Source organism: Saccopteryx leptura, chromosome 3 (genome assembly GCF_036850995.1).
Source record: "Saccopteryx leptura isolate mSacLep1 chromosome 3, mSacLep1_pri_phased_curated, whole genome shotgun sequence".
Taxonomy (NCBI): Eukaryota; Metazoa; Chordata; class Mammalia; order Chiroptera; family Emballonuridae; genus Saccopteryx; species Saccopteryx leptura.
In genome coordinates this window covers 54,371,138-54,398,934 of record NC_089505.1, presented here as the reverse complement: position 1 = coordinate 54,398,934, position 27,797 = coordinate 54,371,138, and the positions used below count along the sequence as shown (strand labels likewise).

At 39.9% G+C, this 27,797-nt stretch overlaps 1 protein-coding gene across 3 annotated transcripts in view; it reads left to right on the top strand.

The window, feature by feature from the left end:
* The window catches only part of AFG1L (AFG1 like ATPase), a 244,364-nt gene extending 217,215 nt beyond the window's left edge, over window positions 1–27,149 (top strand). For all 3 annotated transcript variants that reach the window (XM_066373529.1, XM_066373528.1, XM_066373527.1), the window contains exons 11-13: window positions 21,293–21,433; window positions 24,564–24,677; window positions 26,166–27,149. In XM_066373529.1, the coding sequence (XP_066229626.1) occupies window positions 21,293–21,433; window positions 24,564–24,677; window positions 26,166–26,294 (384 nt within the window). In that variant the 3' untranslated portion in view covers window positions 26,295–27,149. The remainder of the gene's footprint in view (window positions 1–21,292; window positions 21,434–24,563; window positions 24,678–26,165) is intronic.
* Window positions 27,150–27,797: the final 648 nt, after the last annotated feature.

Here is a 27,797-nt window from a genome sequence, read left to right as displayed (position 1 = left end):
TATATTTTTAGTTTCAAATGGGACACATTCATTTTAATCCATTCAAGCATGTGCTTTTCTTTTAAAAGGTACTTCTCTTTAAGATAGGAGATATTGTTATTTTTGTGTAAACAAAGCAAGATGCCAACCATAACTTGTTTAAAAATGAGGAGCTATCAGGGTATCACTACAAGGAATTTATAAAACATTCTATGCAGATAAAGAGTAACCCTTAAGACAGTATAATCTAGACAGCGCTTGAAATAATAATCATCCTACTTGAGCTGAAATAATGGTGGCAGAATAAGCATTAGCCTGGCAGAAAAAAAAGACATTCAAGCTGACAGGCTCATTTGTGTGTGCTGAAGTGGATCAGCCACTCATTGCAGGGCAGGAGGCAGCCCGGTGGTAATGCTCAAGTCTTTCACCTTGGGGTAGCGTTGAGAAAAACCCCCCGCTCCTGGCGCCACAGTAAACTGAAGCCGATAGCTGTGCTGTTCTCACAGAGGAGAGAGAAGACAGCAGGCAAGCTCTTTACTCCTAAAAGTTTGTTAGAGAAACTGTGCTACGTATAATCAGCTGTATACTTTTGGTAATTAAGGAAAACAAATGCTCTTTGCAAACTCATTATAGACTTAAGGTTCTTTAAGTTTTCATCAGGTTTCCACAGAAACAGAGAGTTTCAAACAATAGTCGAGGATGCACAAACCATCAAATAAGTGGATTTTAATTGTTCCTGCTTAGAAAATTATTCTGATAACCAACCACATCAAAGACTATTAAACTTTTTAATTGCTCAGGTAGAAAGACGGAGAATATCATCATTATCTATCATAAGAAGAATCTGCATTCGATAATGCTACTTGAATTTTGAGCTAGAATAACATACTCAAGGATGCTACTATCTGAAGTGCCATTTAGTACTCAAAAGTAATCATATGTTTTAATTATTCATAGGACACAATGCATGAATTTACAATACTAATTATGCTTTTGAAAAGTGTCTTATGCTATGGTTTTCTTATGGAGGAGGATCAACTAATGCAAAACAAAAGTATAAATGTTTGCAACTGCAGTAGATATGTGCATGCAAGTTAGTGATGTATTAGGTCAAAAGAGTAGAGAAATGTGTCTTCCCTGTGTTTTGCAAAATTCTTGTAGGATTTAGCACAATGCCTTCTATTTATTAAGCATTCAATAGTTATAATTGATTTTAAAGAAGACTTGGTGATAGCATATTTATTTATTCACCAATCCTGTCTTATACAAGACTATTCCCTAGTCTGGCAAGGTGCTAGGAACACTGAGGTGAATAAGACAGTACTGACCCTTCTGGGACTCAGTCTTGTACACTGGAGTAAGTGAGGAGGCAATAAATTTAAATAGATTTGTGACTCCTCAAACTCTGTAGTATATGCATCTATGTTGAATATTTTATGCATTCACTCATTATTTTTAGAGAAGGTACAGGGGACTAAATAGCCAAAAACCAAAAATAAAGAGTGTGCTTTGTTGGGAATCTACTGATATTTATCATTGTTTCACTACAACAGAGACAGAGCGAGAGTCAGAGAGGGATAGATAGAAACAGACAGACAGGAACAGAGAGAGATGAGAGCATCAATCATCAGTTTTTCGTTGCGAGACCTTAGTTGTTCATTGATTGCTTTCTCATATGTGCCTTGACCGTGGGCCTTCAGCAGACTGAGTAACCCCTAGCTCAAGCCAGCGACCTTGGGTCCAAGCTGGTGAGCTTTGCTCAAACCAGATAAGCCCACGCTCAAGCTGACGACCTCAGGATCTCGAACCTGGGTCTTCTGCATCCCGGTTCAATGCTCTAACCACTGCACCACCACCTGGTCAGGCTCATTGTGGTTTTAATTTGCATTTCTGTGATGATTAGCGACGTAGAACATTTTTTCATACGCCTGTTGGCCATCTGTACGTCCTCTTTGGAGAAGTGTCTATTCAGTTCCTTTGCCCATTTTTAAACTGGATTGTTTACCTTCCTGGTTGAGTTTTAGAAGTTCTTTATAAATTTTGGTTATTAACCCCTTATCAGATGAATCGGCGAATATGATCTCCAATTTGTGAGTTGTCTTTTTATTTTGTTAATGGTGTCTTTTGCTGTGCAAGAGCTTTTTAGTTTGATATATATCTATTTGGGGGGGGGGGTTGTCCTTTATTTCACTTGTTTGTGGATATATATCAGCAAAAATAGTGCTATGAGAGATATCAGAGAGTTTACTGCCTATGTTTTCTTTTAAGATTTGTATGGTTTCATGACTTACATTTAAATCTTTAATCCATTTTGAGTATATTTTTGTGAATGGTGTAAGTTGGTGGTCTAGTTTCACTTTTTTGCATGTCCCTGTCCCAACACCATATATTAAAGAGGCTGTCTTTACTTCATTGTATACTCTTGCCTCCTTTGTCAAATATCAATTGACCATAAAGACGTGGGTTTATTTCTGGGTTCTCTGTTCTGTTCCATTGATCTGTATGCCTGTTCTTATGCGAGTCCCAAGCTATTTTAATTACAATGGCCTTTGTAGTATAACTTGATATCAAGATACCTTCCACTTTGTTCTTAATTTTCAAGATTGCTGAGGCTACTCAGGTTCTTTTTTGATTCCATATAAATTTTTGCAATATAGGTTCTAGATCTGTGAAGTATGCCATTGATATTTTAATAGGAATTGCATTGAATCTATAGATTGCTTTGGGTAGTATAAACATTTTAATGATGTTTATTTTTCTTATCCATGAACATGCTGTATGCTTCTACATCTTTGTATCTTCCTTGATTTCATTTTTCAGTGTCTTATAATTTTCCGAGTACAAGTCTTTTACCTCCTTTGTTAAATTTGTTCCTAGGTACATTTTTTTTTTGTTGCAGTAGTGATGAGGATTTTTCCTTAAACTTCTCTTTCTGACATTTTGTTGGTGTATAAAAATGCCACTGATTTATAAATATAAATTATATATCCTGCCACCTTGCCAAATTCATTTATCAGGTCTAGTGGTTTTTTGACTGAGACTTTAAGATTTTCTATAGTATCATCTTATTAGCAAATAATGACAGTTTTACTTCTTCTTTTCCCATTTGGATGCCTTTTATTTCTTCTTCTTGTCTGATTGCTGTGGCTAGGACTTCCGGAACTATGTTGAATATAAATGGTGAAATGGGGCACTCCTACCTGTTCCTGATCTTAAGGGGATTGCTTTTAATTTTTGCCTGTTGAGTTGCTGTCAGTTATATTTTGCCTGTTGATGTTAGCTGTCAGTTGCCATATATGGCCTTTATTATGTTGTAGTATGTTCCCTATATTCCCACTTTGCTCAGAGTTTTGATCATAAATGGGTGCTGGATTTTACCAAATGCTTTTTCTGCATCTACTGATATAATCATGTGATTTTTATCCTTCATTTTGTTTATGTGATGAATCACATTTGTTGATTTGCAAATATTGTACCAGCTTTGCCTCCCTGGAATAAATCCCACTTGATCATTGTTTATGATCTTTTTAATGTATTACTGGATCCAGTTTGACAATATTTTATTGAGAATTTTAGCATCTATGTTCATCAGGGATATTGGCCTATAGTTTTCTTTCTTTGTAGTGTCTTCACCTGGCTTTGGAATGAGGATAATGCTTGCCTCAATAAAATGAGCTTGGAAGTCTTCCCTCCTCTTGAATTTTTTGGAACAGCTTGAGAAGGATAAGTGTTAGTTCCTCTTTGAATGTTTGGTAAACTTCACCTGTGAAGCCATCCAGTCCAGGACTTTTGTTTGCTGGGAGTTTTTTGATAACTTTCAATTTCATTTGTTGTAGTCGGTCTGTTTAGGTTTTCTTATTCTTCCAGTTGAGTTTTGGAAGATTATATGTTTCTAGGAATTTATCCATTTCACCTAGGTTGTCCAATCTTTTGGCATATAGATTTTCATAGTATTCTCTTACAATCCTTTGTTTTTCTGTGGTGTCAATTACTACTTCTTCACTTTCATTTATAATTTTATTTATTTGGGTCCTCTCTCTTTTTTTTCTTAATGAGTCTGGTTAAAGGTTCATCAACCTTATTTATTTTTTCAAAGAACCAGTTCTTGGTTCATTGATCTTTTGTATTTTTTTTTTTTTTTAGCTTCAATGTCATTTATTTTCACTCTGATCTTTATTATTTCCTTCCTCTGGATTTTATTTGTGTTTTCTAATTATTTTAGGTACAGGTTTAGATTGTTTATTTGAGCTTTCTCTTGTTTCTTAAGGTATGCTGTAATGCTATTAACTTTCCTCTCAGGACTGCTTTTGCTGTGTCCCATAGATATGGGGTTGTTGTATGTTCATTTTCATTTGTTTCAAGGAAATTTTTTATTTTTTCCTTGATCTCATTGTTAACCCGTTCATTATTTCATAACATGCTACTTAGCTTCCAATTGTTTGAATGTTTTTCAGTTTTTGTATTGTAGTTGATTTCTAGTTTCATGTCATTGTGATCAGAGAAGATGCTTGATATGATTTCAGTATTCTTAAATTTATTGAGACTTGTTTTCTATCCTAACATATGATCTATCCTAGAAAATGTACCATGAGCACTTTAAAAGAATGTATATTCTTTTGCTTTGGGATGAAATGTTCTGAAGATAGCAGTTAAATCCAGTTGATCTAGTGTGTCATTTAAGGCCACTGTTTCTTTGTTAATTTTGTCTGAAGTATCTATCCATTGATGTTAGTGGGATATTAAAATCCCTTACTATTATATTAAGCTGTCAATCTCATCCTTTATATCCATCAAAATCTGCTTTATATAATATATTTAGGTGCTTCCATATTGGGTGCATAAATATTTACAATGGTTATATCCTCCTGTTGGGTTTCTCCTTTTATCATTGTGTAGTGCCTCCTTTGTACCTTACAATAGACTTTGATTTAAAGGCTTTTTGTCAGATATAAGTATTGCTACCCCAGCTTTTTTTTTTTTTTTCATTTCTATTTGCATGAAATACTTTTTTTTCCATCTCTTCACTTTCAGTCTATGTGTATCTTTTCTTCTGAGGTGGGTCTCTTGAAGACAGCATTTATACAGGTCCTTTTTTCTTAGCCATTTGCAGGTACCCTGTGTCTTTTGATTGGAGCATTTAATCCATTTACACTCAAGGTTATTGATATTTTCTTATTGCCATCTGATTCTTTAAATATACAATCCTCTTTCTCTCATTTTCCTTTTTTGGGGGCTCTTTTCATAGCAGGCCCCTTAACATTTCTTACAGTACTAGTTTGGTAGTAATGAATTCCTTGGTTCTTTTTTTGTCTGGGAAGCTTTTTATTTCTCCTTTAATTTTAAATGATAGCCTTGCTGGATAAAGTAGTCTTGATTGTACATTCTTGATTTGCATCACTTTGAATATTTCTTTTTTTTTTTTTTTTCTGTATTTTTCTGAAGCCGGAAACGGGGAGAGACAGTCAGACAGACTCCCGCATGCGCCCGACCAGGATCCACCCGGCACGCCCACCAGGGGGTGACGCTCTGCCCACCAGGGGGCGATGCTCTGCCCCTCCGGGGCGTCGCTCTGTTGTGACCAGAGCCACTCTAGTGCCTGGGGCAGAGGCTGAGGAGCCATCCCCAGCGCCCGGGCCATCTTTGCTCCAGTGGAGCCTCGGCTGTGGGAGGGGAAGAGAGATACAGAGAGGAAGGAGAGGGGGAGGGTGGAGAAGCAGATGGGCGCTTCTCCTGTGTGCCCTGGCCGGGAATCGAACCTGGGACTTCTGCATGCCAGGCCGACGCTCTACCACTGAGCCAACTGGCCAGGGCATTTTGAATATTTCTTGCCAATCCCTTTCGGCCTCAACTGTTTCTGTTGAGAAGTCAAATGTCATCCTTATAGGGGCTCCTCTGTAGGTAGTTAACTGCTTTTCTCTTGAAGTGTTTAGTATTATTCTTTCTTTTTCTCCTAACTTTGGCATTTTAATTATGATGAGTTTTGTTGTATGCCTGCATGCCTCCCAGGGGGCAATGCTCTGCCCATCTGGACTGTGGTTTCATTGCAACTGGAGCCATTCTAGCACCTGAAGTGGAAGCCATGAAGTCATTCTTAGTGCCCAGTACAACTCTGCTCCAATGGAGCACTGGCTGTGGAAGGGGAAGAGAGAGGTAGAAAAGAGAGGATGAAGAGTGGAGAAGTAATGGGTGCTTCTCCTGTGTGCCCTGGCCTGGAATTGAACCAAGGACATCCACAGGCCAGGCCAACACTCTACCACTGAGCCAACCAACCGGGTCTTTTGGTTCATCTTAATGGGACTCCCTGTGCTTCTTGAATTTGTATGATATGATTTTTTTCTTCATCAATTTAGGGAAATTTTCAGCTATGATTTCTTCAAACAGGTTCTCTATCCCTTGTTCATTCCCTTCTTTTTCAGGAACCCCTGTGATGCAGATGTTGTTTCTCTTCAAATTGTCACAGAGGTCTCTTAGAGTTTCCTCAGGATTTTTGAGCCTCTTTTCCTTTTGCTTCTTTGCTTCTGTGCTTACGTTTATCTTGTCCTCTAAATTGCTGATTCGATCCTGCTGCTTTATCCAGCCTGCTGTTGATTCCTTCTAGTGCAGTCTTCATTTCTGATATTGTATTTGTCATTTATGACTGGTTCCTTTTTATGATTTCAATGTCCTTTTACATGTTTGCTATTTCTTTGTTTAAATTCTCATTGTGATTATCCATTGTTGCTCTAAGATCCTTGAGCATCCTAGAATTCATTATTTTAAACTCTGCATCTGGTAGTTTGGTTACTTCCATTTCATTTAGTTCTTTTCTGGAGATTTCTCTTGTTGATTCAATTGGCTCATATTTCTTTGTCTGCCCATTTTATCTGAATATTAGACAGCACTGTCTGACTTTGAAATTTGTTGTGGTGTCTTTGGAGGAAGATGGGCTCAATAGTACTGTCCTCCAGGCCAACTGTGTTCCTTGCTCTAGGAGTGCATCTGTTGTATGTGAGTATTGAATGCAGTTGGTCCTTTCATGGGTGCAGTTATGCTTTCAGGCTGGCTGGCTTTAATGGTCAACCTTGATCATGTGTATTAGACATTGTGCAGTGTCTTTCCTGTTGGGTGTATTTATTCTCTGTAGTGTCTGGTGCCTGGTGGACTCCTCCTATGGGCTTGCTGTGTGTGTAGCTAGCTGAGCCTAGCGTTGGTGCTGTCTGCCACTCAGTACTGGTTGTGTTGGTTCTGGGTCTTCTTGGGTTGGCGTCAGCCATTGTTTGTAACTTGCCATGCACTACCTATCCGGAGCTATTGTTCTGTTTGCTGTGTGTTTCTGCTTTTTCTGTGCCTGGGTAGAGTGGGAGGGACTAACCTGTGTATAAAGATCAGCTTCTTCCTGCTCAGAGATGACAGCAGCTCTGTAAAACCCCAAGTTCCGTAAGATTTTGCTTCCACTGTTCTACCTCCTCTTGCAACTGTGTGGTCTTCCAACAGAATCTTCTGTAGAAAGGCTGTGGTATGGGCTCAGACTGGTCTCACACCACCAATTCCTCTACAGGTTGCAAGCTTGATGGGTTAGGGCAGCTGAAGTTGGGATTACAACATTAGTGGGACCCCCAAGAGACCAGGGGTCTCTTGGTCAAGAACTAAGTACGGGGAAAGTGGCCCCTACTCCAGAGCCTAATCCCTCAGACACTGCTGCATACTCTAATTCTATTTCTCCCCAGCAAGGTGAGAAGCAGGTTCAGATCAGATATGGCCAAAAGTCCCTTCTGCAAAAGTTCTTCCAGCTGGTAAGCCCCTGGTCTCAGGGAGGAAGACTGAGAGAGTCCTTCCCTGGTGCTGATCTTGCACCCCCAGAAAGTGGCTAAGCCCCTTGACCAGACTCAATAATATGCCACGGGGACCCACACTTTAAATGTCTGTGCTTCAAGCCTTCTCCCTTTCCCCTGTGGAACCTAGCCCAGCAGGGCAGGATATCCAGCATGCAGGCCGGCTGACTGTGAAGCTCCACCTTGTCCAATGCACATGAGCTGCTGTGCTGGTGCTGACAACAGAGAGCGGTACTCACCGCAGCTGGGCCCTGTGCCCGATGATCCCTCCCTTAGGACACACCACCAGCAAGGGTTATTAGGTCCTAATCCAATACTCTTTGCAGCTAGCCACTGGTTGTGCTGGCCCTGGGCCTTCCTGGAGGGAACTTGGCACAGAGCAGTTGGGGACACTGCCCATGACTGACCCTCAGCAACCTTCTTGGAGCTACAAGAAATTCAAAGTTTGTGGCTGCCTTTCCTGGGCCCAACTGCACATGGAAATACCAAACTGCACACTTAGGCTGGTTTTTACCCACACTTGGCCTGGGGGAAGGTCCTCAAAAGGCCAAGGTTCCCTGAGTCCCACCTCCTGCAGCCTCTGTCTGCTGGCTGCTTGTTGAGCTCAACCACTGAAATAAAAACTCTGGCAGAGTCTAGAGCCTGGGACAGTTTAGGGATTACAAAGGGTGGTGGGTGTGGCTCTGCCCCTCGGCCCCAGGTGTCAGTCTGTCCATACTTTTTTCACAGACCTCAGTAGGGTTTGGCCACCAGAAGTCTGGTGGGTGTGGCCCTTGAGACCCAGAGGTGTTGTCTGCTTGCAGTCCGGACAGTTTCTACTGAGTCTCCTGTGAGGGGGGAAGCACCAGTCATAGACCCAGGAATGTGTGGGGGAAAGCTCTGTCCTCAACGCCAGAAACCTGAGTCACTGATGTACCCCTGCTTCTCAGCTTACTTCTCAGAAGGCTCCAGTATCCATAGGGTGGGGCAAGAGGGATTCATGAGGGTGTGGCAGTTGCTTTTTCCTAGGCTGATGCTGCTTAGTGGGGACTGCTCCACCCAAGAAAGATAGAGACTGCAGTATTGCAGAATGACTTAGCACAGGGGTTCAGGTGGCCATCGCCCACAGTGTCTCTCCCTGGGCCACCAACTAAACACTCTCAACACACAACTCTAGTCCTCTCAGCTCCCCCTCTGCTGGAGCCCCGGGTAAGTGTCTGAACAAGATTTTCTGCACGGGCCCTTGAAGACAGAGCCTGCATCTCTGAGAGCTCCATCTCTTCCTCACAGACAGAAACCTCAGCTCTTTTCATCTCCAAATGCTGTGTGGGCGCCTCTTTTAGGCTCTGGGCCTGGGGCTGAGCACCCCCACCTCTCAGGGTGACCCTCCCCAAGTGACAGTCCCTCCGGACCCTCCACAGCCACTCGCTCCTAGGAGCGGGGCAGTCCCCTCTGCATCTCTGCCCTTCCTGCCAATCTCAGTGCAGCTTCTTCTGTGATCCTTGGTTATAGACTCCTCTTCATTTAATCCAAAATTGGATTTTCAAGGTTATTTTTCAAAATTAAGTTGTAATCTGTGGGGCAGCTGTGTTAGGCTTGCTCGTGGGTTTACCGGCTGCAAGCACTTTGCTTGATTAGTGCATGAGCACGTGGCAGAGGCTATGGGTCCTTCTCTTCGGCAGCAATTCTCCCAGATCGCTCTCCCACCACTGTGAGGTGTGGTTTCCCTTGCTCTCTTGCCCTTACTGCGAATAGCAGGTTTTTCTTTGTTTATTAGCTCTTTCTCTTTTGTTGTTTATTTGCTCGCCTGTCCTTGCGAGCCTCCAATAAATGGGTATGGCCTGACGCTTTCTGACTCCGCAGTTCCTCTACCGTCTGCCCAAATTCAATGGGAACCTGCCTGGCCTCGGCCACCAGCATTACATAATCCAATTTGGTCCTGGGAGGTGGCAGTTGGAACGCCTGCCTACTCCTTTGCCATCTTGGAACTTCTCCTCCTCTTGTTATATTTTAAAGTTGCATTTTGGTTCACCTAATTATGAATAGTTCCACCATGGCCGGATAATTTGGTTGTCAAGAGTATCTGCCTGTGCATAAAAGTTACCAGTTCAATTCCTGGTCAGGGCACACACAGGAACAACTCATTGTTCCTGACCCTTTATCTCTATCTTTCTCTCTCTGTCCCTTTTCTCTCTCTCTCAAATAAATAAAACTGGTGTGAATGAATCAAAAAATAATTATGAATAGTCCTGTGTATAGCCTTTGGTTGAATTTCTGATCATTTCCTATAGATTGATTTCTAGAAGAATGATTGAATCAAGTTTATAACTTCTTTTAGGGCTCTTAATACAGTTCAACACATTTTTTTTTCTGGAACAACTGAACTAATTTACTCTCCAAGCTGCAAGGATGTTGCATTGCATGCTTGCCAGCATCACGTTATATAATTCATTTTTCTTTGCAAAATTGCTATATGACAAATATATCATTTTTGTCTTTGGTTAATACTGAATTTATATATTTTATTTGTTTATTAGCCTCTACAACACTTTGTTTTTTGTTCCATGAAGTGTCTATTAAAATTTCTTACCTTTTTTTTCTGTTGTTGTCATTGAAATGCTTTTCTAACTTTAGTTTTATTGCAGTCAGTCCTTGTCCTGCCCAGTTTATTTTCCATGTCAACTTGCTCTCTCACTATAGTTTTCTCTCTTTATTCCGTTGGGTCTATTTGCATTCTATAAGGATAGCATATACTTTTTTGGCTTTTTTTCTTTGTAATTCTTGTATATAATAAATCATAAGTATTATTTTTGGAAATAAGGTTTATACTATACCATAAAAATTCCAAAATTGATTATAAAGATAAATAAGCATAAAATAAATGACAATATATGTGTTTCCATGTATTTACAATGATATAAAATCAATATTTCACTATCAAAGCTAGATTATATTTTCTACATGTGCTGGACTTGCTAATGACTTCTACAATATGGGCTTTTTCAGGTAAATACCTTTATAGAAAATATAGTGTTTCAGTTAGTTATTGCTGCATACCAAATCACACCTAAAATTCAGTGTCTTTAAAAAAATAAGAATTTAATTAGTTCTTACTAAACATGCCAAGGGAAAAAAAATAAACATGTATGATTGTTTTCATCTATAGGTGAGCTGGGAAGTTGTTTTGCTCTCATTGGGCCCACATATGTGTATGCAGCAGCTTTGCTGATCTAGGTTGGGTTTTCTCATCAGTTTCCAGGCCCAGGTGACTCTTGGCTGGCGAAGGCTGCTTTCTCAGCTTGGACAACTGGCTCCCCTTCTCACATTCTCTCTTCCTCCTGCAGGCTGGCCTAAGTGTTACAACAGAGTGAGCAAAAGCATACAGACTCTTGAGACCTAAGCTGAGAACTGGAAAATTGACATTTTTGCCTCATTCTGTTGGCTTTGGTAAATTACAAGGTCATCCAGATCAAAGAGTTGGGCAGCTAGGTTTAGTGACTTAATGGGAGAGCTAGAAAGTCACCACCCAAAGGGTGTGGACAAGGAGCCAAGAACAACTGGAGCCTTCCCTGCAATCAGACTACCTCACATAGGCATTCTCCATTTCTCCAAACACATTCTAAATGGGTTTAAAATTATCACAGTTTCCCAAAGGCAAGGTCAGTAAAGGCAAAGATAAATGAATGGGACTACACCAAACTAAGAAGCTTCTGCACAGCAAAAGAAATTGTCAACAAAACAAATAGCTAACTAAATGGGAGATAATATTTTCAAACAACAGCGCAGATAAGGGGCTAATATCCAAAATATATAAAGAACTCACAAAACTCAGCAAAAAAGAAGCAAACAACCCAATAAAAAAATGGGAAGAGGACATGAACAGACACTTCTCCCAAGAAGAAATACAAATGGCCAATAGATATATAAAAAGGTGCTTATCTTCACTAGTTATTAGAGAAATGCAAATCAAAACTACAATGAGATACCACCTCACACCTGTTAGATTAGCTTGTATCAACAAGACAGGTAATAAAAGTGTTGGAAAGGCTGTGGAGAAAAAGGAACCCTTATTCACTGTTTGTAGGAATGTAAATTAGTACAACCATTATGGAAGATAATATGGTGGTTCCTCAAAAAATTAAGAATAGAACTACCATATAACCCAGCAATCCCTCTGCTAGATATATACCCCCTTGCAAACATGAGTACATAAAGACACATGCACCCCCATGTTTGTTGCAGCATTGTTCATGGTGGCCAAGACATGGAAACAACCAAAATGCCCTTCAGTAGAGGATTGGATAAAGAAAATGTGGTACATATATATGACACTATGGAATACTACTCAGCCATAAGAAATGATGACATAGTATCATTTATAACAACATGGATGGACCTTGATAACATTATACTGAGTGAAATAAGTAAGTCAGAAAAAGCTAAGAACTATATGCTTGCATACATAGGTGGGACACAAAATTGAGACTCATGGACAGAAATAAAAGTGCAGTGATTACCAGGGAGAGGGTTAGGGGGAGGGGCTAAAGAGAAACAGAATATAGGGTGACAGAGGATGATTTGACTTTAAGTGATGGGTATACAGCATAATCAACTGTCCAAATGATGTGGAGATGTTTTCTCTAAATCTATGTACTCTGGTTGACCAATATCACCCTGTTAAATTTAATTGTCTAAATTAAAAAAAAAATTGCCTATAATCTGTGTCATCTCTTGTAGGATGAACATATTCATGTCATTTATCTGTTGGTAATGTTATTAATTTTTATGGACTCAGCTAGTAGAATTAATGCAGAGAAGAATAAAGGACATAATAAATCAAAAATAAAATAAAATTATCATAATTTTCTAGATTATTTTTCTAGTGAATGCATGTGAATGCTCCAAACACCTTTAAATACAAAATGCTAGGGAAAGATGGGGTGAGTAGTTCTATGGCAAGATTAGTATCAATTTATCAGTCATAGTGAGTGATCAGGTTGTCACACATCAAAAATGATACCACTTGTGTGGCACACAGGGCTATATGAGATGATTTGGTAGCATCTGTATGTGGTTTGGTGAAAATATTTATTATATTTTTGTATATTATATAACCATGAGAAAAATAAATTTACAAAAATACTTTAAAATACAACAAATATTAAATTTGAACAAAACTTTCAAATCTTCTCAAATTCATAATGAGAAACTTGCTTCCATAGACATAACTTTTTAAAAATCAGGCTTGATGCTAGAAATGGCTAAATGCAGTTACTGAGTAAAATGATTAATGATAATCTGAAGAAAATTTGAAGAGAAAGTTTTGATAGTCACCATCTTTTGTGAATAAGGAAGTGTTAGGAAGTCTTCCACTTCTGGGATTGGTAGACTCTTTGTAATTTGTACAGAACTTCTAGTTAGGACACTAAAGGCAGACGGATGAAATAAGATTTAGGATAGACTAACTGCTGAAACAAACAACAACCAAACAAATCTCAGAGGGCCTGACCTGTGGTGGCGCAGTGGATAAAGTGTCGACCTAGAAACACTAAGGTCGCCGGTTCAAAACCCTGGGCTTGCCTGGTCAAGGCACATACAGGAGTTGATGCTTCCTGCTTCTCCTTTCTGTCTGTCTCTCTATCTCCTTTCTAAAATGAATAAATAAATTAAAAAAAAAACAACAAATCTCAGAGGTTTAACAACTACACTTGTTTTTCTTGCTTATGTCACCATCCAGGGCAGGTTGGCAGGAAATTGTGCTCTATCTGGTCCTTTATGGATCCAGGCTTCACCCTCTTGTGCCTCCATGCTCCTATAAGTCCTCAGAGCCCTCTTTGTCCTGCCAGCAGATAGATAAAGGAAGTGGGGATTCTGTGTGAGACATTTTTGTGGGCCATATCTAGCAGCGATGCGTATCACTTTATCTCAGAGTCAACTTGCCTGAACTTGATCACATGACCACACCTAAGAGCAGGAGAGACTGGGGAATGTAGTCTAGCTGTGTGTCCAGGAAGAAGAGGGAACATAGATATTGTAAGCACTAGCAACCTCCCTTAAAACAATGAGCTGGGCTGAACTGAGCTTACTTTTGGTATTCTCACTGGGTTAGTGGAACAAAAGTCAGAGACCAGGGGGCCAGCCAGGGATGGGAATCTAGTAAATTACTTCTGACTTTGGATGGAGCCCTGAAGGACTGCAGTCTAGGAATAAGTGTGAACCAGAATTAAACCAGCTCTCTTGCAAACTTAAGTCACACTTTGTGTGATTCAAGTAGCTCAGAATACTTCAGACCTTGAAATTGGATTCTTTTTCTACAAGTATCTTTTTTCAAAGATAAAATCTAAACACCAAGATAGCCAAATGTATGAGAAGAAACAATACTGAATGAGAACAAGAAAAAACAACAAACAATAAATTTATGAACTCCAGATATTGAAATGAGTTCATATTTTAAACAACTAAGCTTACATTTTGAAAGAGGTATTTAAATGCTTGGCTTATAAATTTTAGTGTATGGATGGATCTAGAGACTATAAAAAGAGCTATATTAGCATTGAAAAAGAACCAATAGAAATTCTAGAATTGTAAAGTACAATAACCAAAATTTAGAACTCAGTGGATTAATTTAAGAGCAAATAAAGCATATCTAAAGGGTAATGTAATGGACTCAGAAGCATAGGTCAGAGGGAACTAGCCAAAATGGACCATAGGAAGTGAGAACATAAAAAGGAAAATATAAAAGAAAGAGTGAAAGAAATGAAGAATATGAGTTTAGCCTCAGTTCGCTTAGAGGAGCAGAAGGAGAAGAGAGTGAGAATAGAGCAGAGCAGTGTACCTGCTAGTACAGGATACTGGCTAACATTTGTGGGGAAAAGGAGCACTGACAACACACTAATCAAGCTTACATGGAGAAAAATTGCTCAAATTAAGACATAGAAATGGGAGCGTGTCAGCCTGGGGTGTGATGTGCACTTTGACATTATGTAGGCTTTAGGAGCTCTGGTGCTTGGCTCTGTGGACTAAACACGAACTATTTGGGGATGCTGATTTCACTCTTCCCTTCCCTCTCTCTTGTCACCCTAGTGTGAAGAATCATTAGTTGGCTGCAACTATATAACTAAAGTCAGATTTCATCCCAAATAAAGCCTTTATTCTTGTGCCAAACTTTAAAGGAGAAAATGTGTCCAGCTTACATTTTCCTTTTTAAATGTCCCTGAAAAAAATTCTACTTCTGTAGAATAAGAAAACAGGAGCCTGATCAGGGGGGTAGCGCAGTGGATAGAGTGTCGACCTGGGACGCAAAGGACCCAGGTTTGAAAACCCGAGGTCACCGGCTTGAGTGAGGGCTCACCAGCTTGAGCAAGGGGTCACTGGCTTGAGCATGAGATCATAGACATGCGTTGCTGGCTTGAGTCCAAGGTCACTGGCTTGAGCAAGGGGTCACTCGCTCTGCTGTAGCCCCCGGGTGAAAGCACATATGAGAAAGCAATCAGTGAACAACTTCTAAGGAGCCGTAACAAAGAATTGATGCTTCTCATCTCTCTCCCTTCCTGTCTGTCTGTCCCTCTCTCTGTCTCTGTCACACAAAAAAAGCAAGAAAGAAAAATGGTCTATGTCAAAACTAATATTATGATCTCACACACATGAGACATAAATAATAAGATGCCCATTATAAAAATGACTTCCAGAAAAAGCATTATCGTATTTGCTGTTTAGAAGTAACACAAGTTCACTGGGGGTGGGAGGAGGATCAAAAAAATATAACCAAGAAACAAAATTCATCTCTTATTCCACCACTCAAAGATAACCACTATTGACATTTTGGTCCATATCTTTCTAGTCTTTTTCCTTTATATATGTTAGGCTTGCCTTGGGAGTGGGGAATTTGAGCCCTCAGAAAGGATGTGGGTTTTTTTTTTTTTTTGGTAGAAGTTTCAAATATTTTTGAGACAAACGTGTTTAAAAGAAGGAGTAGGCCTACTCCCCAGGCTATGTTGTGTTTTATTCATACAATGACTCACTAATTCATTCAGTGGATATTAACAACTTTCGGTGTTTCATGTCCTGGTGTAGGAGCTGGTAATTGTGGGGGCCTCGGGCTTTCCCCTCCAAGGGGTGAGGATGGTATTACCAAAAGACCTGTGGAAAGGAGCGGGCCTGTGGCAGAAGCTGTCTTTGTCATCTATATAGGACTTCATGGGAGGTGAAGGTGCCAGGAGGGCAGACAGTTTGGTGGATTGCACGGACAGCAGGAAGGATGAGGGAGCAGCTTTCGCCTCCTGAGTGGAAAGGCAGAGGCGGGTGAAATAAATTGAACTAATTTCTTATTTAGCCTGCTTCGCTTCCTGAGCTGAGGAAAAGGTTATTTAATAGTTAATAACAGAGTAGCTACTATTTGTCTGTTGTATGCCAAATAGTGTATATGCGTAGATCGTTTCAGCTACTCCTCCCATGAACTCTGGAAACGAACAACTAACGTTTTGAGCACTTACTCTGTAGCAGCCACAGTTGTAAGATTTTGCATGCAGTCAATACATTGAATCTTTAGGAGAAACCTGTGAGGCAGGTCCTGTGATGGGGGACACAGGAGTTCAGAGAGACTTACTTAGGGTCACATGACCGGGATTGACAGACCAAAGCCTCTGCTGTATTTTTGCCCACAACTATTTAACTTAATGAAAAAAAGCATTTCTGGTTAAGAAATCCCCATCTGTCACCAAATCTGATCCTGAAAGTTTGTTGAAATGTCCCTTCTTCAACATAGAAGCTAGGATAAGAAAACACACTCTCTAAATATCTACTAAAAATGTCTTTTTTGTATTTAAAAGTAATCTTGATCCTAGTGGAGCTGATTTCTTTTGGGAAAAGATTTCCTTGATTAAAACACTTCATTCTTCTTATGTTTTCAGAGAAAAAAATAGTATTGCTCACTCTTCATGGCCCCAATTGTGAATCCTTTGGCAGTTAATAACATTTTCTTATTTTTTTTGTTTGTTTTTGTTGTTGTTTTATTAAAAAATTAAATTTAGCAGGGTGACATTATTGACCAATAAGAAGAGTACATAGGTTTCAAGTGAACATTTCTATAGCATTTGAATTGTTGATTATGGTGTATACCCATCACCCAAAGTCAAATCACTTTCTGTCACCTTATGTTTGTCCCTCTTTATACCCTTCCCTCCACCCCCTTCCTCATCCCCCTCCCCTATATCTCCCACCCCGGGTAACCACTTACCTTTTGTCTATGTCCATGACAGTTTTATATCACACATATATCCTATGTGTGAAATTATATAGTTCTTAGCTTTATCTGATTTATTTATTTCATTCAGCATAATATTCTCAGGGTCCATCCATGTTGTTGTAAATGGCACTATGTCGTCATTTCTTATGGCTGAGTGGTATTCCATTGTATATATGTACCACATATTCTTTATCCAATCCTCTATTGAAGGATACTTCAGTTGTTTCCATGTCTTGGCTACTGTGAATAATGCTGCGATGAACATGGTGGTGCATGTGTCTTTATGTACCAATGTTTTTGAGTTTGGGGGATAGGTACCTAGTAGAGGGATTGCTGGATCCTATGATAGTGCTATTCCCAATTTTTTGAGGAACCACCATACTGTCTTCCATAATGGTTGTATTCCCACCAACAGTGAATGAGGGTTCCTTTTTCTCCACAGCCTCTCCAACACTTGTTATTACCTGTCTTATTGATAATAGCCAATCTAACAGGTGTGAGGTGGTATCTCATTGTAGCTTTGATTTGATTTCTTGAATAGCTAGTGAAGATGAACATCTTTTCATATATCTGTTGGCTGTTTGTATGTCCTCTTGGGAGAAGTGTTTATTCAGGACCTCTCCCCCCTTTTTTATTGGATTATGGCTTGTTTGTTGCTGAGCTTTGTGAGATCTTTATGTATTTTGGATATTAATCTCTTATCAGAACTGTCGTTTGAAAATATCATCTTGGCCTGACCTGTGGTGGTGCAGTGGATAAAGCGTAGACCTGGAAATGCTGAGGTCGCTGGTTCGAAACCCTTGGCTTGCCTGGTCAAGGCACATATGGGAGTTGATGCTTCCAGCTCCTCCCCACCTACTCTCTCTCTCTCTCCCCTCTCTCTCCCTCTCTGTCTCTTTCTCTCCCTTTCTCTCTCCTCTCTAAAAATGAATAAAAAAAAAAAATTAAAAAAGAAAATATCATCTTCCATTTAGTCGGCTGCCTATTTGTTTTGTTGTCAGTTCCTTTTGCAACCTCTTCTTGTTTTAATGGCTATTTTTTTTATTGTAGTAACATAACATAAAATTTACCATTTTCATTATTTCTAAGTGTATACTTCAAGGGCATTCACATTATTGTGCAACCATCATTACTCTCCATCTCTAGAACTTGTTCATCACCCCAAACTAAAGCTCTCTCTCCATTTCACACTAAATTCCCATTCTCCACAATTACTATTGTTTTTGAAGGAAATAGATAAACTGTATTTCCCCACATATAAGATGCACCCTTTTTTTGAAAAATTTTGGGTCTAAAAACTGGGTGCGTCTTATACAGTGGTTGTAGCATTTCAAATGCCACAAATGGAACTGAGGACGAGGCAATATATGAAGACTGATTTGTCATCAGATACAGATGAGGACAAGCTAATGGATGGGAGTTTTGACAGTGATGAGGAGTTGTATAAATTTTATGATGAATAAAACTTGAGTTCAATAACTTTAGGAATACATTTTTTTTTCAAATTTCAGGCCCCCAAATTAAGATGCACTTTGTACATGGGGAAATACAGTTATATTAAGCTTAGTTTTCTTTTTGTGAATGAGTACATAATTGTTTTAGGGTTATGAACAAAAAGGATATTTGCTAATATAATGGCAAATGCAGAACCCACTGACAAAGGTATATAATTTGTAAAAATAGCTGAGTGGGCAAAATTCTGATTTCTGTTGCCCTCGGCACTTCAGGGCACTCGTGATGATGATTTTCCTCAGGCATGTGGTTACACTGACAGAAATCTCATCCACGTATAAAGAGGGAGCTTAATTATACATAAGTACATACTGAAGATGAGGTTTTACATTTTTTACCTATACTTTTTTATTTACAAAAGATGAGACACTAAATTCTAACTCATTTCAAAAAAAAGTAGTGTGTGTCACCTTCAGAGCATGACTTTTATTGTATGAGTTATATATATTTTTTTCATGAAAACACTGCATCTTGCCTTCTCCCTCCCCCTTTTGGGAATAGTTTTCATTACACAGGGATTCCACAGTCTCATCTGGTTCTTGCTGTGACGCTGAGGACAGGGAAATGCACAAGGCTGATTGAGGTTTTAGGGTGATGGAGCAGAACTAACTGGTCCTGTTGCAAATGACACTTTTTTATATCCTCTGCCCATTTCTACTGCACCTAATTATTTAAGCTCAAAATAATAAAACTTAAAAACAACAGCCTGAATGGTTTGATTGCTCATGTATGTCCCAGGCACTGTGCTAAATGCTTTGCATATAATTTTGTTTAATCCTCCCAATCCTGTGAGATAGGAATCAAATTCCCATACTGCAGATGGGAAAACTAAGGAACAGAAAGATTCCATAACTTGCCAAGAAATAATTTCATTTTGCCTGTTTGGCAAACTGCAGCTCACGAAGCCACATGTGGCTCTTTGGCCCCTTGAGTGTGGCTCTTCCATAAAATACAACATGCGGGCGCTACCTCGATAAGGAATGTACCTACCTATATAGTTTAAGTTTTAAAAATTTGGCTCTCAAAAGAAATTTCAATTGTTGTACTGTTGATATTTGGCTCTGCTGACTAATGAGTTTGCTGACCTAGCTTATAAACAAACTAAGGATTCAGATCCAGGCAGCCTAGAGCCCTTGTTCCTAGCCACTCTGTTAACACATGCTCCTGGTCCATGTAGGGTTTGATGGCATGGTTTCCTTGTAAGAGAGTCAAGGTTACCCCAAACACACACACACACACACACACACACACACACACACACACACACACACACACACACACACATACCCTGTGCCTCTGTGGCTAAGGTGAGCAGGGCCTCAGTAAGTTCAGGCACTGGGTCTGGAGGTAAACATTCTCTAGGAAGAGAGGGAAATGGGAAGGCATTTCCCATGTGTTTCCTGGTTGGTGAGTGGAGATGGGGGACAGTTTCTAAGCAGCCTTCCAAAGGAGTCGGGCTGTTCTGTGTGCTCTCTCTCTGGTTTTCTGCCCCTTTGCCATAGGTCTCCAAATTGCTACTTCCTCCTTAGAACTGCTCTCCTGAGGGAACCACTTCTTCAGAACTCAACTCCCAACTTGACTCTTTCCTCCCAGACTTCCATGAGAAGTCTTTCTTCCTGAGCGCAACTGTTCTCACCTGGTTGTTAAGATAGTGGTGGGCTGAAGTGAACAGGCTCTCAGGTGGGGGTTACTCTCCCCCTCCTCACAGTTCCCAAATTCTCCCAGGAACAGAGCCCTGTCTGCATTTCTGGAAAAAGTTGTAACACAACTGACTCCCCAACTGAGGGGGACATTTCTGGACAAGGAGAGCATTGATGATTCTGCCAGAAATCGAGGCGGCTTAGTGCCTGTGTTCGAGGACCAGGAATGGGTCATGGTGGTCCCAGAGCTTTCTGAGGGGCCACAATCTCTGGTCCACTCCACACACCAGTGGGGCCAGAAACACAGCCCTGAGCCCTGTCCATGGTTTCTGCTCACAAGTCTAGTCATCCACACACAACTTAAAATGAGGGGGAGGTAATATTTCTAATCCCAGTGTGCATTTGCATGTAGTTTCATAATTTTTATGAGTTAAATTCATGTTTCAGGAACAAGCACTTAATATCTGGCAACTTAGTGAACTATTCTGTGGACCTTGAGCTCTGGGACCCATTCAAATCAAGAGGCTGCATGCTGTGCCAAATTATGCTGAAGTCTCAGTCTACTCCTGTCATTAAAACGCCCGCTCTCTCCTATAGAGGCTACGAGCACTGGGTTCTACCTTACACCTGAATAATTGTACCTCAGCTTACATGGAAAATATTTTCTGAGATTCATACTGAAGCATTGCCATTATTTTAAAATGGTTGGTTTAGTATTCTGCATGTCATTATAAGACAGCTCCATTTAACAACAGGGGCAGTTTGTGGTTGAATCCTAGGAAGGATTTATTAGGACCTTTTTAAAGTTCTGCTTATAAATAAAAAGAGTGAAGACTGGATTTAGGATGGAGGCCTACAAGTTGCCAACTGAGGTGGCTAGAGAGATTCTTTCACTTCCTCCCATACTCTTGTATTCTTTCTCGCCCATTTGACATCATGATTATAGGTTAGTATACACAACCCTTAGCCTATTCTGGAAACACTTTCCCATTTGGTCAAACTACTCCAAAGCTACCACCTGGGTCACATCATGACAACAAAAAGAGGTGTTTTCAAATGAAATTAATCCAAGGGCAACCAGATTGATCTATTTTAATTTTCTATGCTTTATTTCATTCTAATTACAGCCACTTGGAGCCAGTGACTATTTGGAACTATCAAAGAACTTTGATACGGTATTTTTGCGAAACATTCCACAGTTTACACTGGCGAAAAGGACACAAGCACGAAGATTTATAACTCTCATTGACAACTTTTATGATTTCAAGGTAAGGACATAATGTTCATTTTCTCACAACTGAACATTTTGGACTGTGCAGCCAGATTACCTGGACTGGAATCCTGGTCTATCACTTAGTTGTCTGTGCCTCAGTTTCCTCATTTGTAAATCAGGATAATAATATTTTTTACTTCAGAGAATTGTGAAGGCAAAATAATCTAATCTATGTAGAGCATTTAAAAGAATGTTTGGCACAAGCTGAGTGCTGTGTAAGTACTGGTAGTAACTGTATTACTAGTAGTGTAAAACTCAGGTCATGAGACCTTCTGCTATATTAATGATTGCATCGTTCAACTAGATATAGCATGTGCTCTGTCTGCGATGATGTACACACAATGTCTTTCCTAGACTGAGTGCTCAATAAATATTTTTTGCATGAATAAATGATTGTACCGATAAAATAATGAATGAACAAGTGAATGAGTATACAAAGAAATGCCTCAGTTTGGGCTCTCTGTCTCTCTGTGACCCAGAAACTCTAGTAACTAGCATTGTGCCATCTTATAGTTGTATTTCTCAGCCATATGTTTTAGCACGAACTGCCGAGCCATTGTCCATTCATCAGAGGCAGTGTAGCCTAGTGGTTAAGGAGTGGGCCATGGGCCAGACTGTCTACCTTGAGGACCAGCTTAACATCTTGAAATTCAATTGTCTACTGTAGGAAAAGCCAATAACAATGGTGCTTATCCTGTATGGCTATTGTGAGAATTAAATGAACATGTAAACCACTTAGAACATAGAACATCCTGTGGGGTGTAGTAAGCTTTCAGTGAAGTGAATGCTATGATTAGTATATATCTGTAAATGTGTATTTACAGTAGGAGTATTAGTACAACTTGAAATTAGAGTTAATGTGAATATTATTTTACTATTAGATACAATTTTGCTCCTTGTTTCTTATACAGAAATAGATAGGACAGTGATTTTAAAATTGAAGGGACTTTGGTGGGAGGAGGAAAATGCCAGAATCTTCTGGGAGGGAGAAGTGAGACTTTAATGTTTTATTTATTTATTATTATTTTTAAAATGTTATTTATTCACTTTAGAGAGGCAGGGCAGGGGGGAGAGACAGAGAAAGAAGGGGGGAGGAGCAGGAAGCGTCAACTGCCGTATGTGCCCTGACCAGGCAAGCCCAGGGTTTCGAACCAGTAACCTCAGCATTCCAGGTTGACGCTTAATCCACTGCACCACCACAGATCAGGCCATTTCTTCATTCTTTCAACCACCTTTATCAAGCCAAGCACAGTGCTGAGTGCTAGAAGTTCAATGACCAGCAAAGCCAGATGTGGTGCCTGCCTTCATGGAGTTTATAGTTTAGTGTCAGAGAAGCATTAATCAAATGTTCACAGAACTAAATGCGAAGTCACCACTGTGGGATGATTGCTTGGAAATACTGTGCCATGAGAGTCTGGAGGGAGACTAATCTGATCCTCACATGGGAGGGGTGGACACAGGGAAATCCTGCTAAGGACCACCTGCCACCAAATCACCTTGGCTACTTAGGATCTAGATTCCGGAGCCCACCCATCTGGCAAATGAGGATAAAGATGGGGCCAGGAACCTGCATGTTCACAAGGTCCTCAGTGCTTCTTAAAATGCTGAGAAGTGGTGGGTGAACTTCAACGCAAGGTGAAAAGAAAAGGGTTAGCAGGGTGGGGAGTTCGCAGCAAAGGCCCTGTGAGGGGCCTGAGCAGGAAGGCCGTCAGTGGCTCCAGGGCCTGCGGAGGGGACTGGCCTTAGCGCCTGACGCAGGATCCGCGGCTGCTTCCGTGGGGCCAGCGTGCATGTGCTCAGGGAGTCCGGAGAGGCTTGAAGCTGCGAACCAGAGCTGCGGGATCACGTCCCATCAATTGTCAGTGGTGTCCCAGGGCACTCATCCAGAGCCTCCGCTCCGAAATAATCTCCTGGGGGCCGGAATCCAGGGAGTGAGCCTGGAGGTGGCTCTGTCTTTAGAGGGCTGTTGCTAAGGAAACAGTGGCGGAAAGTTATTAGTAGGTGGTTCTTAGAGTGTAAAATTGATAAACTCTTTTTTTTTAATCTTTCAGCTAGAAATAAATACCTTAAAGAATGCTTCTGGTCCCCACCCCCTAACCCTATCTCACCCCCACTGTTTCACCTCTTAACCAGAGAGGATTGATCTGGCAGCATGACAGACTCTCCAAACATTTATCTTAACTAACCCACACATTTAGAGTAGTCAGAATTATCTTATTGCAGAAATTGGGAGCATTAAACAGGCATTTTTCTAGAATGTATTCATGAAAATTTGTGAAATAGGGTATTCTCATCTAAATAATAAAAAAAAATGTCATTTGTGATTAAAAATTTATAAAAGCAGGTGAAAGGCCATTTGGATATGGAGAAACTAGTTCCAAATGTCAATACATTATTTTAAAGCATTGGCATATTTATTTAAACAATGATTTTAAAAGGATAGCTATGAATCCTGAAAACCAATTCAGGACTCTTTTATTAAACACCAAGGAGAGGATTTTTTGTATTTGAAGTAGTGGACGTAAAATTTATAAAGATATATATAATCTCTTTCCAACATACAATTATCACATACAACCACTCACTCAAACACTTATGTAATCAAGAAATAGTAATATAAAATTTAGTCTTTGTGAAGAATGTCTTGGCAGGATGTTGATTAGAGTAGCAACACACTGAACTTAGCAACCACCTGTCCAGCAAAGTACTAACCTCTGTACAGTGCACTTGGGTGTGTCTTTGGTGCACACAGAGACGGGCTCCAAACAGCCAGCTATGAATGTCAACCTCAGGGGTAATGGAAAGGCCACTGGCCTTTGAACCAGAAGATCTGGTCTGGCGTCATGCGCTGAGACCTCTCCAGGCCTGAAGTTGCCCAATAACACCTTTGCTCCCTACCTCACGGGTTGGTATAAGCTGTGTGGAAATATTTTGAAAAGTACTATGCAGTGTAGAAATATTACTTTAAATAGATACAAATTATTAGAAAAATATGGACATTTTAAAAGCAAAATCTAAGCTCCATGTTATGACAGACAGAATTTTATTTTGTGAGAGATTTGTTCTTGCTTTCAACTTGGGAAGCGTGAGGAGTAACATCATCTACCCATCTCCCTCTGTTTCAGGTGCGCATAATTTGCTCCGCAAGGACTCCTTTATCAAGCTTATTTCTGCATCAACATCATGACAATGAGTTGGAGCAAAGCAGAATACTGATGGACGATTTGGGACTGAGCCAGGTAGTTGATAGTAACACAATCTTGTTTTATTATCAACCAGCTTAATTGTTTTTGGTTTGATACATGTCTAAAGGAATGCATATATTTAACTGTTGATTCGCTGCTTTCTTGTTAAGCCAGTATATCAGACTTACTCTCAATATCACTAAATATAGTGAATTAAAGTCTTAGTAACTATTAAATCAAAAGGAAAAAAATTGGAAAGAAAATACTGGGTCTTAAAGTCCCCTGACAAACTCTTAGTACATTTATTTGCAGATGAATTTACGGCATTTCTAGCATATAGATCTCTAGAATTTCATGAATTTCAGCATTGGTTGAAGTAGCTCTTCAGTTATATTTACATGTGTTGTAAATATGTGAATATATTTTTAGTTTAGGTAATCTTCCAAATTACAGAGCATTCCCAGTTAGATAGTAGTGAATTTGAATTGTTGATAAAATCTTAGAAATATTAAATGTTTGATTTTATACAACAAGCTTATTAAATATATTTTTGTGGAAACAAAAAAAAAGGTCTTAGAATGTAAGGAATCTTAATAATCATTTCTACTTATGACAAAATAAAGTCCTTTAAATCATTGGCTTTTAAATCATCCCTCACCTGCATAGGATTAGGGTTCAGATATAAGGCAAAGTAAGCCCAGCACTTGGGTCTAATTATGATGTATATGGAGAAGTCAGGGCCTGCAACCCCTTAGTCATGCAGCTTCACAGTGGGTCAGGGAGGAACATAGACTTAGCAGTCCAGAACTTTTCTCTGAAAGAGACACCCTTGAAGGAAGAGAGAAAAATTCAACATCCACTTACTTAGTGGCGAGCCCATGTTGGGATCACCAGTCCCAGGCTGCTTGCTGGCCTCACAGACCGCTCCCCAACTTAACCCTAGGTGGGAGAAGCAGGTGTCCCAGCAATCTAAGACCAGGAGCAGCTCAGCGCTTCCCAAAGTGAGCCCCAGGCCCAGTCCTCGGGCACCTCTCAGCCATCCGGCTTGAAAGAGGCTCAGAGGTTTGGCCTCCGGCTTCCCCTCCTGTAGCGCTGTCTCTCAAGCTTTGGAGGAGGGTGTCAACTTCTAATTTGCCAGAACTACTGTATTTTTTGCTGTTACTTATATCTGGCATGTACTTTTGGATAAAAATTCCTTTTTTAGCCAGAATATCCTTCCTTTGGTTTTTGCAATTAACTGAGCAAAAATTTTCATATTTTTCTTTTGGGATATCATTTTTGCTTTAATTATTCTTCTGTTTTCCCAATTGTTTTCTCCCTGGTAATTTGTTTTATTTATTGATTATTGGATTAAATTAGTTGATTCTCTTATCTAATTTAAGAGATTGCCTATGAAATAAATTTATAGAACATTTTATAATCCAAACACATAAACCTGAAAAAAAAATTTAACCTGTACTCAGTTCTGTAAATTTTTATTGGTAGTGGTTTTAATAAGGTGCTGGCATATTGTTTTGTTTTGTTTTGTCTTTTGGTCACCAGGACTCAGCAGGAGGTCTCGCCATGTTTACTGGAGAAGAGGAGATCTTTGCATTTCAGCGCACAATTTCCCGGCTCACAGAAATGCAGACTGAACAGTACTGGAATGAAGGGGACAGAAGCCAGAAGTAACGATTGCTTTTCCATGAATAAAACTCTGGACAAATGATTGCTGCAAGGAGAACTCTTTATTATGGGACTTGAAGGAATCATTTTCTCATCGTTAATTATGCACTTTGTCCTCTGCACCATTTTTAATCTAAAATTGCTGTCAAAGATGTAGTGGATTAGTAAGTTAAAGACATTTCTACAGGTCTACTTTTTGCCTATTTATTTGGCCTTATTTCTGCACCACAAAAATAAAATCACTCCTGAATATTAATGCAGGACCAGACATTTGGCTTCATGTTAAGCCACCTGAATGAACCTTGAGTACACACACGCAGTAAATGCTAGCCGCACAATAGAAACACATCCTCCACAAGAGGAAGGAAAGGACCATGCATGTCAATTCAAAGCAAAGAAAACAGTGTCCCAGGTCTTCGGGTTTTCTTACAACAGAGCATACAGTATATTCTCTTTCCCTGAGGTCAAGTTGGCAAGCAGAAAGTGATCTACAATGGACACAGAGTTGCCTGAAAAAATTAGGATTATGACACTATGGAATAAGAAGGAAGTGTCAAATTCTCACTCACAAGCAGATCCCCAACTCTGACAGTTGGTAAGAGGACAGCTACCAGGAATGGGGATGGTGAGAGAGGGGGGGGCAGAGTCCTGGACACTCCAAGCAGCAGAGGGGACTCCTGCTCATGTGAGGCCAGCAGGACTCAGAGGCCAGTGGGCTCCTTCCCACAGTTCACACGTGGTTGCTCTGGTGGCAGAATGCACTCCCACACTCACCTCTGCTTTGGCCGTGGGATGGACTGGACTGTAAATAGGAAAGAACACTTGGCAAATCTATTTAAATAAAACCCGGTTTGTCCCACATTGAGGCCATTCATTGATTCATTCAAGTATAATCTGCCTGCTTTGCTTACTGTGGTTATAGAAAGAATCTTGGTTGAGGCTGGTATAAATGTCCAAATCCCTCTTCAAGAAAAAAAGAGAAAAGAAAAAACTGAAATTCACAAAGTCTTGTGAAAATCAAATATTTTTTGGAGGTAGGCACAGGTGAGTCAGTGCACCTAAGTGAGTACAATCATCAACATAAGTAAGCTCTTTGAACCTACCTTATTTATAAGTTAATCATCTAGCCACATTAGTCTGTTTTGGACATTAACCTAAGTTAAGCAGATAGGGTACCCAAGTATAGAGAAAAGTTTAAATCAAAGCTTTGGAAACTCAAATGTGGTTAAAAAAAATATTTTTATTGACTTGAAACAGTCAGTTCAAAAAGAGGTTAAGAGGGAGAATGGATGGGGAATAATTGCCAAATTTATTGCTATACATTTACATGATCTCAGATAAAAAATTAACCCTAAGAAGTTAATATAATCATTTCTCTTTATATATAAGGAAACCAAGGCTTGGAAAAGTTAAGTAGCTTGACCTGGGATTCATAGTTTACAGAACTTGTATGTTTTATACCACCCACCTCTATAAAAAAAAGAGAGAGAGACATTTTTAATATTGATT